The 21,717-nt window shown below is 36.4% G+C and overlaps 2 protein-coding genes and 1 long non-coding RNA gene across 3 annotated transcripts in view; all 3 read right to left on the reverse strand.

Annotated features, from left to right (window-relative positions):
* The window catches only part of LOC113232813 (transcription factor E2F2), a 34,481-nt gene extending 32,550 nt beyond the window's left edge, over nt 1-1,931 (reverse strand). The window contains exons 1-2 of the mRNA XM_026467629.1: nt 1,407-1,931; nt 846-1,048 (exon numbers count right to left, since the gene is read on the reverse strand). Coding sequence (XP_026323414.1) covers nt 846-1,046 — 201 coding nt within the window. The 5' untranslated portion in view covers nt 1,047-1,048; nt 1,407-1,931. The remainder of the gene's footprint in view (nt 1-845; nt 1,049-1,406) is intronic.
* A 2,407-nt stretch (nt 1,932-4,338) lies between these two features.
* Nucleotides 4,339-15,322, reverse strand: LOC113233290. Its single transcript, XR_003310685.1, has 4 exons — nt 15,158-15,322; nt 9,728-9,808; nt 8,798-8,867; nt 4,339-4,880 (listed from the first exon to the last, which is right to left on the reverse strand). It is a non-coding gene; the product is annotated as an uncharacterized LOC113233290 (long non-coding RNA).
* A 4,268-nt stretch (nt 15,323-19,590) lies between these two features.
* Nucleotides 19,591-21,717, reverse strand: part of LOC113232748 — a 4,759-nt gene continuing 2,632 nt past the window's right edge. The window contains exon 5 of the mRNA XM_026467526.1: nt 19,591-20,000. Within this exon, the coding sequence (XP_026323311.1) occupies nt 19,598-20,000 (403 nt within the window). The 3' untranslated portion in view covers nt 19,591-19,597. The remainder of the gene's footprint in view (nt 20,001-21,717) is intronic.

Consider the following 21,717-nt stretch of genomic DNA (forward strand, 5'->3'; position numbering starts at 1 on the left):
ACATTATGTATAAAATTTTGAACTGTATGATGTAACCACAGGATATGAATTTATAATGCCACTTGTAGGTAAAATATTGAAATATTTAATGTAATTCAAAGGCATTAAAACTTTGTAAATACAATTATATATGTTTCTTTGAGGTCATGACGATTTCCACAATTGCATTTGTTAATTATCTAAGCGATAGAGGCCGCAGGAGTCAAGATGCTCACATAACTAACACAAATAGTTAAACACTTTTGAAAATTGTCCCAAAGTTGTAACATTACTAGCATGATTCCAATAACCAAGGAATGGTAAGTATTATTCAGTGATGCATAGTTAATATGTCAAGCAAACATTTCAGAATAACTGTATTTTCCATTTCTATAATGAAAACACTTAATATTTATATCAGCATTTTAAACTTTAATTGTATTAAAGATGCAAATTACATACACAAATAGTTGTAAACTGGACAAGGGGAAGAATATTATTTAGTAACAAAAAAGTCATTCAAAGATGTTTAAGATAATCTAGGTCAACTTAATTGTAATTAAAATTAAAATTGTACCAAATTCCATCTTTAAGCATATATGCAGGATAATTGAATAGTAGAGTGACATTCTCACTTTTAACTTGTTCGTAGACTAAGGCAAGCATTTGTTTTGGTGCTTCGAAATGAACATGATACTACACTGACAACTAACCGTAAAGGTTCCAGACACTTTACAGGCTTCCAGTAAGGATTGGCTTGACATCTGTATCCACCTACACATCAGTGATTTCAAAAAGTATGGCTACTCCTAGATTTAATTGTGAAGACCCAAAAGTTTAGTGATAATAGTAGAGGATGTACTTACTTCTGACGTCTTAGGTGGCACCGATGGAGCCTCACGGCGGATCTGGTGCTGCGGCGTGGCCCCATAACCGTGATCCAGTAGATGATAACTGACTGGCTGGCCGGGGCTGTCCGCCAGCAGCGTGGTCTGCGCCGGAGACGCCCCGGCGCGCACCACCACCGCCTCGCTCTCCACCGGCCCTCGCTTCACCCCCCTCGGCATCGCTGTTACACAAACATCGCGAATGTCTCACATACTCCTCGATATTTCATTCCGACTGCTTCTAATCATGACAATTCAATTAGTGAAGAGGTTAGGGGCGCCGTGCGCGCGGAATTTACAGGTGAGAAGCCTCCGAAGCGGAGTGGGTCGATAACGAATAAATCGCACTTTATGTAATACCGAGGGCCTCAGAACATTCCTGCAGCTGTTTAGTTTTGCTTACGTCATTTTTTCAACGACATTTTCACCGAAAAATCTACAGGCTAGCGGTAAAACCTAGACTATTACCGCTTCTCAAACTTTATTTCGCACGACATACCATTGTCTACGAAATATTTAACGATGAATTACAATACTTACGAAAGGTGTAAGCGAACGATATTCCAATTTGTAACCACAAAACGACATGAATGTTTTCGACGCAAACGCTACATTATCGAGTACTCAAAATAAAATGTCCGCCGCTTTGTTGGTTGGTCTCGAGTGAACTCGTGGACATCGAGACGCTCGATAATTTCTAATCAAACACTTAGTTTATGCAACACCCATAACGATTTATTCACTGAATTCTGCACTTATTAATTGACGATAAAAAAGTCCTAGTACACATTTTACAATAACTTTAGTACAAAAATGCTGAGCATTGAAACGGCGGCGACAGGAAGCTTTTCGGAACATCTGGCTTGCAAGCGACGTAGCAGTGGCGCGAACTACGTGCGCAGGCGCGAAGCGGCCAAGCAACCCCTAGCGGACGCCACTCTCCCAAATTCCTACCCTTGGTCCCCTCGTTCACAAAGCCATAAAAAATTAACGAATTTTTGAATTTTTGTTGAACGACCGGTTTGAGAAAGGTAGCGTCGCGTATTTACAAAGCGACTGCGCAGGAGGCGCGCGCAATCTTTACGAAAACATTTGAAAGATTACAATATTATGTTTTTTAATTTGTTTTTCTTTTTTAATTCGCCGATATGTATTCATTTGTGTAGTTTGCTGTATGAATACCTACTTACGTTCATATCAAAGTTCAAGTGAAACAATATTGCATTATACGTATTAAAAACATTTTGCAAAAAAATATTTTACGTTGCAAAAAATTGCAAATTTTAGAGATGCAAATGTGTTGTATTTTCTTGTCTGTATATATTGTATAAAAGCGTGATATGTAATCATCGAGTATATAACCAGAAATATGTAATAAATGCATATAATCTCTTTCGAAATATGCAAAATTCTTTGGTGAATAAACGATTAAGCGTATTTTTATAACATACCTGCTCTGGCTTACATAAGTATACCTAGGTAAATATAGAATTACTAGAATCATGCCCTACCCATTGCTCTACCAATAAATCCTACCTAATAATGACACATGTACCTATTTATATGTATGTTGCGTACATAATTATAAATAAGCACCTACCTAGGTAATGCTTGTACCCTTACCACCCTACACGTATTTTAATTATGCACTTATTATATTTGTTACGTCCATAAAGTACCTAAAAGTACAACGTAATTAAAGAGATTTGTACGCAGTCGACAAATACTTTATGTACTTACAAAAACTTTTTAAAACCCTAAAAAACTCAGGAACTATGAAATATAACACATTTATTTTTTTATTTCGGCATGCGGCATTCTAAACGCCTAGTACTTACATGACTTATCCACAAGCTTTTGGTTGGAATACACAGTATGAATTCATACAATTTTAATAATTACCTACTCTAATTAAGTAAATACCATTTAATTTGCCAATTGCAAATATGAAGCTTTAATTTAAGAATAAATTTTTATATCGTTTCTCAAGAAAGAATTTCTTTCAATTGTAATTTATACTTTTTATTTATATTTTTTAAGTTTTTTATTATCGTAGCCAATACTTAAAGAAAAGGAAAAATGAGTGTAATAATAAATAAATATTTTTTTGCCACAAATATTTTTTAATATTTTATCTTTAACCACATTTTTATCGTACGTGAATATGAAAAATCTACCCAGTATTTCTCATATTCAATATTTTTTAAAATGCAGTGGAAACCCCTAAAAATACGTACTGCATTATAATTAATGGGAAAAAAATGTTTAGAAAGTACATTTTTGTAAATCATGCTCTATCAATTTCTAACTTTAATCTCTCTAATTCAACTAAAAGTAAATAAAACTCATAAATCAATTAAATTCAGTTGATTTTTAATTAGGTATAATCGTAAAAGACACAAGTTTTATTATATCAAAAACATATTTTGGATAATGAAAAACGTGCGCAATTGAGGATGCGGAAAAAGATAAAACCGCCAATAAAGCGGAAGCGACTCATTTTTTTTATTGTTTATGGTCCACCCATAGACTAATCATAGACAATATTTTTATTTTATTACAACATACTAAGCTGCCAAGTAAATAAAATTATAAGTTCTTGGATTCTTGGATGTTTAATTCTTCTGTGCAATTTATATATTATCGTATATAGTAAAAAATACCCCGAAATAAACACCGACACGTAGAATTAATCTGAAATTCTCTTCATCCAATTGGGTACTTGGGTACTTGGGTAATATACCCTTTTTCAAAGTCAAGCAAACACGACTAAACTTGCGCAAGCCAAGCATGCTATTATTTGTTAACTTTATATTATAGTTCTGTAAGTGCGTGCTATTTATGCAAAGAGTACCTGTTTACGGGAAAACGGTCACAATAAAACGCTTATTACATTACCCGATTTCAATAGCCCTACGTCAAGGGTGGACGTGGTCCCTAGTTAGGTTTTATACTTAATAAGTCGCCTTAAATATGAACCGTAACTGCATAAATCTCTTACACCTCCCTAAGATGGAAGTTAGGGTTCCTAGAAAAAGAATAGTGTGATCAACGTTCAAAAACAGCGTGTAAAGGGTGGAACAGCATGCACTCACGCTTATACAAACGCACTAAAGACTCGCGCATGTCTGGTAGTGATGTTTGACCGTATAGCTAACCGGATTTGCCGAACCTCTATAAGTATGGGAATTAAGTAGTTTCTATTGTAATGATGATGAAAAAACTAGTTCACATTTGTCAATATAGTATAACGGTTCAATGTATATTCTAAAACCCGATAAGGTCAAATGTGCTGTATACTTATTAATTTAACTTATATTGTATTTAATTATAATTTGTATTTATTTTATTTTATGGTTTTTATCTTGTGATTTAGATTAAAATATTTAATTTGGATTTAGCTTTTAACTTTTAATTTAATTCGAATTTTTACTTTAAAGTGTTTGTAATTTTATAATTTAAGCATGTGGTACATAGACATCAGAAATAAATGATTTATTATATTATTATTATTATCAAAATAAAACCAAAAGATTTCTACATTTCAATGCATTTCTCTATTTTTAACCATCAAAGTGGGATTAGTCTTGAAAATTGTAGAACCTGTCTTTCGGAAGTGTAGGATCAATTGTAATAAATATTTCGAATCTTTTATTTTCTGGTTCATTACAAATTTGCATATACGAGAATTTAGGGTTTTTTACTTTGGGGACGTTATTATGTTTATTCCCGTAATCTATATATTGTTCTCCATAACAATAACAAGTTATATTGTAACCGGCATTAAGAAAATCAACAATTTCCACCTTTCGTGTCAGCCAATTCGGTTTAGTTATGTAAATTAACACTATTTGGGTAAGGTAATGTTCCAAAAGCGAAATTAAATCTTCCCCGTAACAATGTATAACATTAATTGTCTTTATTTCTATATCTGAGGGATTTGTGATATAGTGGAGCAGTGCCATGCCACATTGCTGGTACGCCTCTTTGAGATCGCGTCCCCATGAACGAATCCTGGAATATGAAAATAGGCACTGTTAGATCATATTACCAATTTCACCTTTCATGATGTAAACATTTCATGTTTTGACATCAATAAGTTTGTAAGGAATTTTATACTTTTTAAGAATAATTTACATTTACCCCTAAGGTATCTAAGACATATTGCTAGTATACTAGCTTTTAATATTAAGGACGCTGTTATAGAAGATATAACACAGTCACACGACAATGCTCCTACTCTAAGTAGCAACATTATACCTACTACCCATAATTTAAACTAGTAAACGACAACAGAAAAGCCAATCATTTCTATGTAGTACATCAAAACATTCAGGGCTTTTCTGGCAAAACATTAGAAATAACTCTTTTTTTTTTACACGATTTTTCCGTTGACATGTTTTGTGTATCAGAACACTGGTTGAAAGACTACGAAGTAATTAACAACGTAGAAAATTATGTAATAGTCAGTTCGTTCATTCTTATGAATATATAGTATTATATTTTCTACATAAGAACTGAAGTAGAGGCGGATCAATGATTATTATTAAGCGTAAGTTAAAATTTAAAGACCGTAAGGATATCACAGATCTCTCTATTGAACGAACTATTGAAATTTCATGTGTGGAATTGGATCAGCTTGTTATCTTATGTGTGTACAGGCCCCCCTATACTAATTTCAACGAATTTGAATTAACCATGGAAGATAGTCTATAACGGATTTTACCAACCAAAAAAACTATATTAGTATGTGGAGATTTCAATGTAAACCTGTAGGATAACTGTTCTACTTCTGTAACACTCATTAATTTATTTAAAAGTTTTAACTTGATTAATCTTTTTTCGGAACCAACTCGCATCACTGCCTCCTTCTACTTGTATTGATAATAATTTTTATAACACAGACGTAGCACCTAAATCAATCATAAATTGCTTAAGATCGGACCATAGTGGGCAATTGGCTACTTTTAATTGTAAAATGAGCAAGAAGGTAGACCAATTTCTCTGCAGACCGATTGGTAATCACCACAGAACGAATGATTCGATTTCAAAACAATATAGACAATTCCTTCCAAATTCTTGTAAAATTCCATATATATCCAATAAAAGTTCCAAATATTTTATATAACACGACATTTAGTTGTATTAAAAATGAATTTGATAATGTATTCAAACCGAAAGCAATAACTTTCTATAAGGAGTCTAAATTCAATGACTGGGCAACAGTAGGCATTCATAAGAGTAGGTCTCGTTTATATGAGCTATACGCTATGCAAACTTATAATACTAATTGCATATAACATTTTATAGAATATGTTAAAAATTATTCAAAAAAGTATGTGTATCTTCCTTAGCTATCTTCCTTAGCCAGCAGATTAAGCTCTGTTGCGTACGCAGTCCGTAGAATACGTGAGCTTACCGATGTTGCTACTGCTAGACTAGTTTACTTTAGTTACTTGTTTCCATAGTATAATGTCCTACGGGATTCTCATGTGGGGTAAAGCGGCAGATATTCAAACCAAATTTGTGTTGCAAAAACGAGCGCTTCGTTCCGTGTACCGTTTAGGTTCTGGGTTCCTCTCTGAGAAGAGTTTAAGGAGACTGGTATCATGACTGTGGCATCACAGTATATTAACTCAAATATTTTGTATGCCCGTAAAAATATACATAATTTCATTAAAAAAGAAGATATTCATAATATTAACCTTAGTACTAAGTCCAAACTAATGGTACCACGATTTCGTTTAACTAAGGTAAACCATTCTTTTATGGGGAACAAGATTCCGGAGAATATATTAAGATTATCATTTCCTAAGTTTAAAACTTACATTAAAAGTATTTTAATTGAAAAGTCATATTACAAAATTGAAGAGTATGTTTTAGATAAAGAAGTATGGAAGACAACAAGAGTCTAGATTCCACACAATTATGATTCAAAGTGTGTTCCATAGCATTTAAGTTTATTTGAAAAGGGTAATCCCTAGGGTTTCTTGCTCGTTCTTCTCAGGGAGATCAGCGTAGTGAACGAGCAGTAGCTTAAAAAAATGACGTTTTCAAGTGCAAAAATGTTACCTATGGAATAAATGATTATTTGACTTTAACTTTGACTTTGACACCACATGTAGATACCAATTCATGACTATTACATGTTGTACGTTTATAATGTAAATATTAGAGATGAAAAAGATATTCGGTAACTGTCCGATATCCGGCCTATTTTTACTATCCGGTTGGATACCGGATAGTAGAAAAATATCCGGCCAGATACTGGATGTTTGAAACTGAGAAAAAATCATAATCAGTACGCCAGATATTGATTTATTGATTATAGGTGATAGTAATAGGATAAACAGCAACTACAGAATCGTTGACAATCTGTTTATTATTTGTAAAAGAAAGAACTATGAAGTTAGATAACGTTATCTGTAAATTTAGTACTCTAATTTCAATAAAGGCAAATTATGGTGGATGTGTGAGGTGGAAAACCAGTTTTTTTTTTGCGTTAAGTGGTAAATTTATTTTCATATACGAGACTAGCTTCAGAGAACAGTTTTTCATTATAAACTCTTGCAAACTTTGTTAAATTTTAAGTACTACATGTTATTGACAGACGACCAAACGAAAGAATCGCAATTGCAATCAATTTGAACTGACTTCAAATACGATGTGTACCTTTTTTTATGATACTAAGTGATGGGACGAACAAGTCGTGCATCTGACGGTAAGCGACATGCCTGTCCAAAACAGTTGCAGTGCCACTCAGAGCTTTAAATCGTAAAGATTTGAGGGACACTGCCTCTGCGTACATCAACCAGAGACAATAAACCTACAATAATGGAACGTGCAAGTAGATTTTTTTTCAAATCTGGTATCAAGGCTTAGAATTAATTAGATCACAAACAAATTAATGAAATCAAATTAAACAAAATAATAACGGGCGTATAAAGTGCTAGGCTTATATTCATAACAACTAGCAATTTTAATATAGCCAAAGAAAGATGTAATTGCTTTTTTCCTTCTCTACCGCGAGAAATTTGCATTCGGCACAACAAACAAACAGCACTGATATTAAAATTTGCCAAACTTGCGATTTCTTTCACTGTTAACATTTTTCTGTTAATTGTATTTGTTTGTATTATCGAATAAATTAATCGTTTTTATAAAAACCAAGTGACCACAACAATCAAATCGTCAATGTGAAAGTGCAATTATTCACTAATCTATCAATCACGACGATCGCGCTGTAAACCGGTCACGACATGTTTACGGCAGTGGGTCAGATATCCGGCGGCTGGATATCCGGCTGTATACAGGTGCTCGCCGGATACTCGGCCAAATCGTTATCTGTTTCATCTCTAGTAATTATTAAATGATGTGACCCACAATCACATCAATTGCCTGGTCTTAAGCAAAGGTGCCTTGAATACCAAAGATATAAAATAATAACCCAAAACACCTTAGCCAGACAAAATTTAGACATCAAAGTCCTCGTAATCCAGCCCTCACAGTGCTAATCCTAGCGGACACCAAGGTTCATACATACATTATTTTTACAAACCATTTTCATTTCTTGTAAGAAATTCACACGTTAGGTACTATGGAACGTATTTGATAAAGATTTTGGGATAGTCATAGTTGTTAGCCGTAGCTTTCATACTGCATCTGGAAGGAATCCTCAAATTCTATTCAATCAACGCGTCTGTTTGTTGTTCTTTTTACTATAGGTCACACCAATTACCCAGGTCTGAAGGGAATTCCCTGTACTATGAGTAGCAGACCAAAGAATCACTATGGGACACTATCCGGCACACACAGAATCATTAAGAAATGTTCATTTCCCAAATTGAAAATTGTCATTATCAAAACCGTTACGTCTCGTTTTGTGGACCGATGAATCCATTCACACTAAACGACTTGAAAATAATTCTTACTTAACGCCAGTGCCTTGGTCCAATGTAAAGCAAGATATACGGAGACTCCCACTCTCTGGATGCGGCGACACTACGAAAGAGATTATCGCTAGAGAAACGTGGGGTCGTATTCTAGAAATCTACTCAATACTCAAGTCAGGACTTGAGTATTGCAGTGAGCACTGAAAATCATACTCAAATCCTTGCCATTAGGGTAGTATTTCCAGTGCTTGAAATCATACTCAAGTCTGCTCAAATCCTGACTTGAGCATTGAGTAGAGTTCTGGAATATGACTCTGAGAATCAATGCCTCTATCATGAGTTCTGTGATAATTGTCCCTACCGAACACGTAAAGTATTACTATTTATAAATTCGTGGTAAATATGGTAAATTCACCTAGTGGTCAAAAGAAGTAATATAACATGGCTATATCACGGAGTGTTTTTCTGTGACACCAAGTGACGGGACGAACAAGTCGAGACCTGGTGCTAAGCGTCACGCCTGTCCATAACAGTTGCAGTGCACTCACAGCTTTAAATCGCAAAGATCTGAGGGGCACTGCCACTGCGCCCGATACGCTGAGACATAAGTTGACAAGTCCCATGTGCCTGTCATTTCATAATACCCTACTGCTTGGCGGCAGAAATAGGTAGCACTTCCCTGGACGAACTCTTATACAGGGAACTCTGCTACTACCTTCTGTCTTTCTTCACTCTTTGGGGGATTAATTTAACTAGTTATTATGATCATGTCACTTTACGTGTAAAGAACTGTAAACAATGATTTTATTTTCTATTTTCATAGTAATGATGTATGTGAATGTAATGAGTAATCTTATCTATTAAATGTTGTCATGCTCTTAAGTATGCTTGTCTGTACTATGATAAAATTGTTCTCTTTCTATCTAATTTTCAATAAAAAAATTGTCAAAAAAATATCTTGTAACTTACATTGATATTTAGCCGGAGGTATTATCAAACTACTTGGAGTTAGTTCCGGTAACGGTGTCGTATCATTCAACATTTTTAAGGCTGGGAAAAAAACACGGCTGTTTTAGAAATATACATATTTTCGTATTAACTTGGAGAACTACAAGACCGATCTTTTGTTGTGTTGGACTGCTTGCCGTTCTAGCTCTCTTTTTAAACTCGTCATTCGGGGCACTCGGGACACATAGAATTATGCAAAACAAGGAGTGTAATACTTCTTTCTTACGTCGTCTAAATTATAAAAAATCTCGTAACTCAGTTTTTGGAAAACGCAACTTCTTTATTTACTCTTCATCGGACCAGATCGGACAATCAAAGCTTAAAATTTAATATAATTAATTATTATGATAATCATAGATTGTCATATAAAATCACAGTATTTTGTGCCTAGGGTTAGTTTACATAAATGGAGCTATTCTTGTTTAGCCAACAATGTTGTGATTCTTGTTTCCTGACCGGAAGAAAATTGTTCGGCATAAAATAATCGTATAATCATATATAATCGTAAGGGTGAAATAAAATAAATTGTTTCTTAAATAATTAAAATCAAACACAGATCTCTAATCAATATTGTAACAGTATTTCAAAACGCACATTAAAGCAAAACACAATATTATTATAATGAAAAACGGAATTCCACAATACCGACGATCTACCAGCCAGCCAGATCATCAGCCAAGACTGGAAAAGCCCCTGGTGAAGACGGAGTTACTTCAGAAGTTCTGGAGTCCGGAGGAGTTCCAATCATCAAGGAACGACAGAATCTGTTTAACTCCGCCATTCAATGTCGGAGAACTGCTAAAACGCGGAACAGGAGTATTGTAGTTCTCTTTTTCAAAAAAGGAGACAAATTTGAATCTTTACTTAAAAACTACAGACCCATCTCACTCCTGAGCCACGTATATAAGCTGTTTTCTAGAGTCATTACGAATCGTCTCGCCAGAAGACTCGACGAGTTTCAGCCACCGAAGCAGGCCGGGTTTCGACGGGGATACAGCACCATACACCACATACACACAGTGAGGCAGATTACACGGAAGTCAGAAGAGTATAATCGGCCCCTGTGTCTAGCCTTTGTGGACTATGAGAAGGCTTTTGATTCCGTCGAAATCTGGGCTGTCTTGGAATTCTTGCAGCAATGCTAACTGGACTATCGTTACATCGAAGTGCTGAAATGTCTGTATAACGCCGCAACTATGAGCGTCCAAGTACAGGACCATCAGTCGAAACCCATCCAATTACGCAGAGGAATGAGACAGAAGAATGTTATATTCCCGAAACTGTTCACGGTATGTTGGAGGATATGTTTAAGACGCTGGACTGGAAAAGTATGGGCATTAACATAAGCGGCGAGTACACCTCACACTTACTATTTGCAGATGAAATAGTCCTAATGGCGGAGTCGCTGAACGACCTACAACAAATGCTGGGCGGCCTAGTGTCCGCCTCGCGACGTAGTGGTGTCGGCATGAACTTGGACAAGACCAAAGTCATGATCAATGATCACATTGATACGAGACCCATAGTCGTAAATGGCCACCTTCTTGAAGTTGTTTCCGAATACACTTACCTCGGGCAAATGTTGCAGTTAGGTGGAAACAATTTCGAGAAGGAAGCCAGGTGGAGGATTCAGATTGGATGGGCAGCGTTTGGGAAGCTACGTCGAGTCTTCTTGTTACCTATACCACAAAGTCTGAAAACAAAGGTTTTCAACCAGTGCATCCTGCCTGTTATGATTTACGGAGCCGAGGCGTGGACACTCACGATACGGCTAGTCCACCAATTTAAAGTCGCTCAGCGAGCTATGGAACGGGCTATGCTCGGAGTTTCTCTGAAGAATAAAATTCGTAATGAGGTTATCCGACAGAAAACCAAGGTCACCGACATAGCTCGTGCAATAAGCAAGCTGAAGTAAATAATAATAACGCACACGCTCAACGTAGCTCCGCACTAGGGAATCCCAGTGTCGTAGGGAAATTACACCCAAACTCACGAGAGAAATAAATATAGGCCATACAAATATTTCTCCCGACCCGGGAATCGAACCTGGGACCTTTGCGTGGCAGTCCGGCATGGTAGCCTTTCGGCCACGGAGGCAGTTTTAAGTAGCAGTGGGCTGGCCATATCTGTCGAAAAACCTATAACCGATGGAGAAAACGAGTTCTAGAGTGGAGACCGCGACTCGTCAAACGTAGTGTAGAACGCCCTCCGGCCAGGTGCAGTGACGACCTGCGAAAGGTTGCTGGCAGGAAATGGATGCTACAAGCTGAGACCGGGCGAAATGACACACACTGGGGGAGGTCTATGTTCAGCAGTGGACTGCGATTTTTAGGCTTTCGTTGTTATTCGCTAAATGACTATCACTAATTACAGGTTTGTTACCACGATATGAGTTTTGCTGTCATCTGCTTTTGGCCATTTAACCCGTGAACATGACGATGCAAGAACGCCGCGTCGTACTTACCTAGGGATACCGCGGCATGTTTAAGGACACCGCGGTTTAATTGCCATGCTGACTGACCCCTGTTAGATTGAGTACCTTACTTTAAAACAGTCAAAGATTTATATTTGTGTGGATTAAAATTTCGACTTGAATATAAAGATTATTATTAAAGCCTTTGTGGGTAAACGGTTTTATTAGGCTTGACCTACAATGAAACGTCTTTAAATTCTTCGACGCTCTTTAGGTAAGTTAATGTGAAACAATAACTAAATAAACGTAGGTAACATAGTATTAATTTACCAATGACATTTTAAAAAGCACTAAATGTATTTTTGAATTTAAAGAGATCAATGGAATACAGAATAACGTAAAAATCAACAAATCGATCAATACAATTGCTACGAGGTTTTACAAGTGAGTTATTTCGAGGGCAATTTGATATAATAATGATGGAGGTTGCCAAGATGAGTCAGTACATGGTGTACATGATTCAGAAGTAGCGTATACGTTGGGAGAGCCAGGGGTGGGTATTGCTTATCTATATTATTCTTCATCGCTTACCATAGTTCTTATAACTTAAGGCAGTCTTCGGTTGGGGCGATACCAACCATGTCAAATTAATGCTACCAAAAGGCAGGCGTGTCTATTCTCCACAAAACGGAGTCTCTTTCAACTCACTCCGACTTTTCGTGATATATCCATACCGATGGTCGACTGTCTTCACCTACTTGGAATTGACATGTCGTCCAATCTGAACTTCAGCATATACGTACATTGAATCCATGGCCAAAAATGCAGCCAGGAAGATTGACATCCTTTCCAAGGTGATACTTTACACCAAGACGGGTTCTTCAGCTGTACCAAGCGCAAGTTCGGTCGTGTATGGAGTATTGCTACTACTTATGGGATGGCTCTGCTAAATAGCAACTAGCCACCTCGGATTCAATCAACAAGCGTGTCGAGAGGCTTATAAGTGACTCGGAATTAGTAGAGGCGAAGCTGCAGAACCTTGAACACCGCCGTAAAGTTGCCTGCTTATCGGTATTCTACAGGATAATATAATATCACGTAGAGTGTGCGATGGAATTGCATAATTTGATTCCGCCTTCTGCTTTCCATCATCGGGGGACTAGACATGGGCTGGGGTTCCATCTCTATAATTGTGGATATTCCCAGGATTCGTACGAAGCGTTTCGCTTCCACATTTATATGGCGAGCGGCTAGCTCTTTGTTCGTGTTCGTTTTTGTTACAACGGAAAGATCGTCCGTGAAAAGGCTAAGTGGGTTTCCACCGGCATAGCGAGGCGAAGAGGCGAGACGACCCTAGCGAGCGAATAGAAATTTGTATGACAAAATTTCAATTCTCTCCCCGCGCATCTTCGGTGGAGAAGATCTGGATTGACGAGGATGGGCGAAACGAGAATTGAAATATTTGTTGATGCAATATTGAACCGTATTGTTGCCCACAAAGAGCATTACATTGTTTAACGAGAACAACTCTCTAGGGAGTGGAATTACTTGCCTGCGGACTTGTTCCTTCGAACGTTTTATGTAACTTGGACCTTTTCAATGCGAGAATGAATAGGCATTATTTAGGTGTGCATGCTACATCGGCGACTTCATCGTCAGTTTCCATTAGGTGAGATGGAGGTGAAATGCGCACTTATTTTTTATAAAAAAAATTATTTATTTTGTTCTGGAAGAGTCTGGTTTCCGATGAAATGGTTTGTTTTAGGTCGTTTAGGTTTGATTGTATTTTGTTATTGCAACATATGAATCAACGTTTGTGTTCAAGTTTTTTTTTAATAGCAAAATCAGGAGGTCACCTCTGTTTATTGCTTGTTTTCCTGATGGATATGAGTCCAAGGAATTATTCTCAGGGCACGCGAGGAAGCGGCAGTTCGTGTTATTGTGTTTCCATGAATTTTTGTGGTAGCTTTCTGTTTGATTGTTACTTTAGGAAAAAATTGTGTTACATTTACCAACGGCACAGGTCAGTTCTTTTTAAAATATCTCATTTTCGCTCGCGCACGACGAATTCATTTTCAAAACGGTCTACAGTCTGTTTACACAAAGAACTCAAAAAAATGTCTAACACAACCGTCCGAATTCGAATCTACTTTAGTAACTATTGTACATACAATAGCTTTCACACAGTCACTGTATCGCGCGTGATCAGGGATTGTACAGGATTGCGCGCGGGAAAGCCTGCACGAGCAATCGTGAGCGATTACCTGTTTGATATTTTTTATGGTAACATTTTTTGTTCGTGTACGTTTTTGTTACAACAACGGAAAGATCGTCCGTGAAAAGGCTAAGTGGGTTTCCACCGGCATGGCGAGGCGAGGAGGCGAGACGACCCTAGCGAGCGAATAGAAATTTGTATGACAAAATTTCGATTCTCTTCCCGCGCATCTGCGATGAAAAAGATCTGGATTGACGAGGATGGGCGAAACGAGAATTGAAATGTTTGTTGCCCACAAAGAGCATTACACTGTTTAACGAGAACACGATTGCCCGCACATCAATCGCAAGATTGTGGGGTACGTACGATTTGAGATTTAAAAAAAGATAGTTTCATCTAATTATTCTTCCGTTAACATAGCTATATAACTATAAATTATTATGTAGTAGGTAATAATTAATTGGAGTTATACGGACTGTTAAACTGTTATATATTATTTTAAGGCCAGAGCCCTGAGTTTAATTCAAATCGGAATGTATCCAATCGGGTAGCCCATCCGCAATGTTATAGTGTTATACGCCTCGACTCGGATAAGACGCAGTTTCGGGAAACTGCGTCGAAAATCAAGCTGTTGAATAACGCCGCAAATGAAGCCTGGACCTTATATTGAGACTTCCGGATTGGATTCACAGTGATTTTCTATAAGTATATAATTAATGTTTTTAAATTATTTCTGTTATAATTACCAGATGGTCAGACTTACTTTCATGTTTCTGGGTTGCATAATTTCCGGTGTAATATTTGTTGTATTATAATTACTCTTTATTATTCTCTTTGAAGTCCATCCGATGTGAATATTTTCAGTCAAAAATAAAGTAATTATTTTGTAGTTATTGCGTAAAAAAGTCTAAGGTAAAAATAGTTTGGCGGTTTGGCTTGAGTTTTGGCACTGACAATTTGACAGTAAAACCCACAGACCACATAAATAAAAAACCTTTTTGTATTAAAATTTTGTTAAAGGAATTAAACTTTTTAACCCGCACCATGACGCTAAGACGGACACCATTCTTCGATGGCCTAGATGATTGAATCCTTAAATAGGACATATTGACATGTTCAGCAACACAGAATCAAAATTTCTAACATCCGCTGGTTACTATTTGGAGACGGTCACGGTTTTTTATTTGGCACCATTAGAATTACTTTAAAATCCAACTTCGACTTCCTAGGTCAGTAGTTTGTCCTACGACGCAGTAAAACCATTTCCAGAAATCCGGAATCCGAAAAAGGAATTAATTAATATTTGGTGGTTTTAATAACTCTATGTCGCTCCTTGTAGCTAAGTCTATACATGTATCTATATATGTGGAAAAAAAACACATTTTTCCAACCATTGGTCATCATTCATCAAGTCATAGTGCCTAGATAGTTTTAGAAATACCGTATCCATCAGGAAGCGCCTCTTATGTTCTTCCTTTTGTCCTTATGCCACCAGCACCTAAAACCCTTTATTTTTCCCGAGTGTTGGAAGCTAATTTGTGACTGGGAGAATGTCCTCCCACTGTTACATTTCGGACTTGTGATGTTGCGGAACTTTATTTAGACGACAAACTTCCAGTTTCTTTTCTTCAAACAAAATAATTCTAGCCCATTTTCTAGAATGCAATAACTGTTAGATATAAAACCATTGTTTTTGTAGAGTTTAGTTTTATTATTTTACAAAAATTAATATTCAATCAAATATAAATCGACAGGTAATTCTTCTTTATCGTATCGATGGCATACACTGCAATACTTGCCATCGTAGTGTAAGAATTTGCCAGTCAGTGTAATGTACCTATACGCCGATTGTTGCCCAGGGTGCGCAAGATGTACTTACACGAAAGTGATGGTAACCATTTACGTCATATGTTATCTTGGGGGCTCCTTTCGCGTCCCCAACGTGTTAGGTAATTTAAATCGAGTTGTAACCTATCACAAACTCGAATTTTTTTTCCCGATACAACGTTTGTTCGAATTTTCATTACAACGAAAACTGAATTATAACGAAACCGTTGTTCTTTCAGGACATGTTGGATATTTATCGCAAAGATACTATTAGGTTTGGTTAGGTTAGATTAGTTAGATTTCAAAGAAAAAACATTTTCCTCTCAAAATTACTTTCGAGGTTTTGAAAATTCGAGCAAACGTTATTTCTGGAAAAGGACATTTCGGACTATTGATAGGTAACCAAATCGAGTAAAGATTGATAGGTCAACAGATTTATTACTTTAATATTGATATTGGTAACATTGTTCTGCTATTTACTACCAAATGTTTAACTTCATATCTTACTAACAGACGAAATGAAATCGTGGGGCATAGTGCAAATCCGCGTATGTAGCATTGGTAAAAGGCGCATATCTGGACTCAACCAAATTTTACAGAAGAGGGATTTAACGTTATTACTTTGTTGTTTCAATGGCTAAGGACTTTCACTTTTACATAGTAAGCATTAATGTGTGTTGTCTACGGATTGATAACAATAGATTCCCGTATACCACGCTAATTTAGTTGCCACGACATACCTATTCGCGGATTGGATTTGGCCATTCAATTACCGAAATGGAAACTCATAGTCCAATGTTAGTTACTCGTAATTGCCCCATCTCCAACGAAATACTGCCGTAACACAAAAATTTGGAATTAAGACAAAACAATTTGAAAGTTCAAAAAACTACTGAATGAATGGATAACTAATATTATTCTATGTAAAATAAAAATAATCACATTAATGGTAATAAGATCCATTATAATTGTAAGTCAATGTCCATTCAGCATCTTTTTTGTTTTTTCTAATTCTATTTTCGTGTTTTCTCAATTTCACAATTTTGAGTTACGACAATTTGGTTTTATCTATTTGCTCTCCAGTGAAAAATGGAGGTAAAGACCATTTAAACCTTAAAGGATGGAAAAAAAATCCATAGTCTAAGAGTCGTATTCCAGAACTCTACTCAATGCTCAAGTCAGGATTTGAGTACGATTTAATTTACGATACCACTTTCCACTTAACATCAGGTGGAGATGAGTTATTTGCCTGTCAGGTATAAAAAAAAAAAAAAAAAAAAAAAAACTAGAAATCATGCTCAAGTCTTTGCCATTAGAGTCGTATTTCCAGTGCTTGAAATCATACTCAAGTCCTGACTTGAGCATTGAGTAGGGCTCTGGAATACGACCCTAAGATTTAAACATATCACAATGTAATTTTATTTCTTTTATTTAGCCCTAACCTCCTAGTTTTTCACCCTTCAAATTATAAGTATTAGGTCCTTACTTAGGAAATTGCCATTTTATAAGAGAATTGAAAAGAAATTAATGATAAATATATACTATATTTAATTGATTCGAATTGACGCACTTTTGCCATTTTATTAAGGGAAGTTCATTGATGCCTCTGCTATATAAATCCTGGGAACGGCAATCGATGATAACTAGGTCCACCATACACTGACAAGCGGACATGGTTTGGCCGCCAACCAGTACGACGGACGTTTTCGATTGTCATACGAGATCCACTTTTCATCACAAGTGACAATCCGATCTAGAATCCCCTCTTTTGAGTGCCTATTCAACAACTTAAGGCAAGCTTCGTCGCGATTTTGTTCCTTTTGTTCAGTGAGTTCATACGGCACCCATTTTCTTAGCTTTTTTTGTCATTCTAATTTGACACGAATGAATCAATATCGTTTTAGCACTTACGTTGAAGGCTACTGCTAATTAAACCATTTATTTACCACAAACAGTAATACGTACAGAACATAATAATATAACAATATTGTGGGAACAACAACAATGGCTCAGCATAATCCTTGTGGCTGTGTGCCTCGCGGTACTGATTTTCAGCCTGACCTTGTTGACACATCGTTTTTCAACATAATCCAATTCAACGATACCATAGCCACGATAAACATCGAATACTAATAATTATATCGGTTGAATGCATTAATAACATTTAATAGATTTTTTTTTAAATGGCATGAATATGACTATGTACGACTAATTTACATGTAATGAACAATAATAATATTATTAAAAAATATATATAAACCAGACAATATTCTCAGTTACACTTACGCTGGCTGGCTATCTGCTCCGTCTCTAAACTAATAAGAAGGAAAAAAAACAGTTAACTTCACATAAATTAAAATAATTCTTCCCGTTTTGTTCATACGAAGTTGTCCCGTTTTAAGAAGGAGTTACATTACTTTTTGTCGCTCTAATCATTCTCTTTTCGTATGCGTCTTAACTAAGTGTTGGGAACTGCTATGACGGAGAGGTGGTGGTAAATCATTCCAAATTTTCGTCGCCGAGTACTTCAGACTACCCCTGTAGCCAGTCGTCCTATGTGACGGCGTGGCTAAAAGGTTGGCTTGTCTTCGTCGAGTATTTATGCTATAAACGTTCGTGATCCAGTCTAGCTTGTCAAAGAGATATTTTGGCTTTCGGGGTGTAATTAACTTGTGTACAAAACAAGTCAAATGGACTTGTCTTCGTGCTTCCATTTTTAAAACATTTTTTAATTACGACTTGGTTTAGGATGAATATATTTCCACTATGGCTTTCAATTCATCGTTATCGACTTCCGTCTCCGGACAGCCACGGGGTTCATTGTTGAGATAAAAATTTCCAGAACGGAAGCGATCAAACCAAAAACGCACTGTGCGCTTACTTGCGTTACCTGCTCCATACAAATATCGTTCACATTGCGTGCCGCCTGTGCTGAGTTGATGCAGAACTTGTGTTCGAAAAAAACACGCAAATTAGATTTTTCCGTGGTCACAGAAACAACTATATAAAAATAAATCGAACTGCAGAAAAACAAATGAATAACTGATTATTTAAAATAAATATGATAAATAAAACTATAATTTAAATTTGAAAATATAAAATGAAATATATCGAACTTTAACATCCCGGTATTAGCAATCGGCAATTTCATTAAGGTAGGATTTTGAAATATTAGTTATGTAAACTAATATTACAAAATCCCCATCATTCTATTCAGTTGATAAAAAAGAGCCCTTGATTGCTTTAAACACGAGTGATAGCGATATTACCCATAGACAACTATGTACCATAACGATATTTCCCTTGTAAATTTTCAAACTGTACATTAGAACCATGACAACAAAGACTTTTTTGGTTTCTAAATAGTTAATTATATTCAAGAACATGCATGAATTGTACAACATATTTCAAATCTATTATTATCTGGGTCTTTAACGATTTTCATATTTACAAAATCTGTGCCTTCGATTGTAATACCATACCAGTGCTTGTCTTTTTTAGCCTCTTCACCAAAACAGTTGCAGCCAATAAAACAACCATTTCTGTTCGTTTTAAATTTTGTTATTTCCAATTTTTTGCAACGAAAGCAAGGTACAGTGATATATAAACAGCGCAGTTCGTCGATAAATCTGTACAACAGGACCAAAACTTCATCAGCTTCTACTTCTATATAAAATTTTTTATGAATCTCCACTAGTGTGAGGTCCACCATGTAGCCGCATAGGGCCATGCCACATTGTTCAAACGCCTCTTTGAGACTGTCCCCCCACGCGTGTATTCTGAAAAATTTGATTTCGTCATTGGTAATGAGTTTTATTCTAAAATAACAATATAAAGCCTAAATCTATCACCTTAGTCCGAATTAAAGCTTAACCTATATCATAGTATAACAAGACAAATAGGGTAAGCAGTAATCACATACAAACGCAGCTGCGTGAGTTGTATGTGTACCCGCCCGCTGCGCACCTTGTACGGAACAGACGTACACATTCGCATAATCTTACGTTAAGCACTAAAACGGCCCGTTCACTACCTGCATGGCAGTCCGCCGCGCAGGCAGGAAACTGCTCACACGCTATCCTGCATATTGCTCACGTGTGGAGTCTCGAAAGACGCATTGCAGGATAGTAGAATGGCTTGCTCGCTGCGGATACATTCATAAACCTGAATTACGCGGTGGACGGCTAGGTGGACTGCAATGTATGATAATAAATGCAGCCTTTAATCCAGCATTACGCGGCGGACGGCAAGGCGGCCTGCAATGTAGGATAATGAATGCAGCCCGTTGTATAGCGCGTGTCGTCACTCATTGTAGAATTAAACGTTCGCTTTGTTTAAAAAATGGCATTAAATAGTGACAGGAGACATGTTTATGGTAATTTGAACAAGATTGATTCAGAATAGTTCAGCATTTAATTTTTATTTCATAATTTTAGTCCCATAATTGGGACAGGTACCAGTCCGCGATACTGGTATAAAAATATCAGCGCATAAATACTGCATTTAACAAAAGTTATTTCAATATAGCACGAGAATAGTGTGATTATTATTTTTTAAATTATGTTAAGAACTGTTGCTTCAATTAAAATAATAATGTGACAACTATACGCTGCGAGCGAAGTGTATCAGGCATTTACTCGCTGCTCTTATTGTCTTTTCTTGTCTTTTCTTCTTTTCTTGTTCTCCAGTAAAAATGGGTGTTCCGCAGGGCTCAATACTTGGACCTTTCTTATTTCTGATTTATATTAATGATCTGCCATTCTTTGTTAAGGATCATTGCGAAATAGTGTTGTTTGCTGATGACACATCGTTGATTTTTAAAACAGACAGACATGACATTAACTATGACCGTATTAATGATACCCTCTCTAAGGTTGTTTATTGGTTTAATGCTAACAATTTATTGCTTAATGCCAAGAAGACAAAATGTGTTAAATTTGAATTACCTAACGTAAAATCGACTAGTTCAAGCATAGAAATAAACGGAGAAAAGTTAGACCTTGTTAATAAAGCAGTCTTCTTGGGAGTGACCCTAGATAGTAAACTTCAATGGTTTCCACATATATCGTCTCTGGCCAGCAGATTAAGCTCCGCTGCATACGCAGTCCGCAGAATACGTGAGCTTACCGATGTTAGTACTGCTAGACTAGTTTACTTTAGTTACTTCCATAGTATAATGTCCTACGGGATTCTCATGTGGGGTAAAGCGGCAGATATTCAAACCATATTTGTATTGCAAAAACGAGCGATTCGTTCTGTGTACCGTCTAGGTTCTCGGGTATGTCTCAGAGAAAAGTTTAAGGAGACCGGTGTCATGACTGTGGCATCACAGTACATTTACTCAAATATTTTATATGCCCGTAAACATATACATAATTTCAATAAGAAAGAAGATATCCATAATATTAACCTTAGAGGTAAGTCCAAACTCATGGTACCACGATTTCGTTTAACCAAGGTAAACAACTCTTTTATGGGGAACTGTATACGTTTTTA

Source organism: Hyposmocoma kahamanoa, unplaced genomic scaffold (assembly GCF_003589595.1).
Source record: "Hyposmocoma kahamanoa isolate Upper Pololo Valley unplaced genomic scaffold, ASM358959v1 78, whole genome shotgun sequence".
Lineage (NCBI taxonomy): Eukaryota > Metazoa > Arthropoda > Insecta > Lepidoptera > Cosmopterigidae > Hyposmocoma > Hyposmocoma kahamanoa.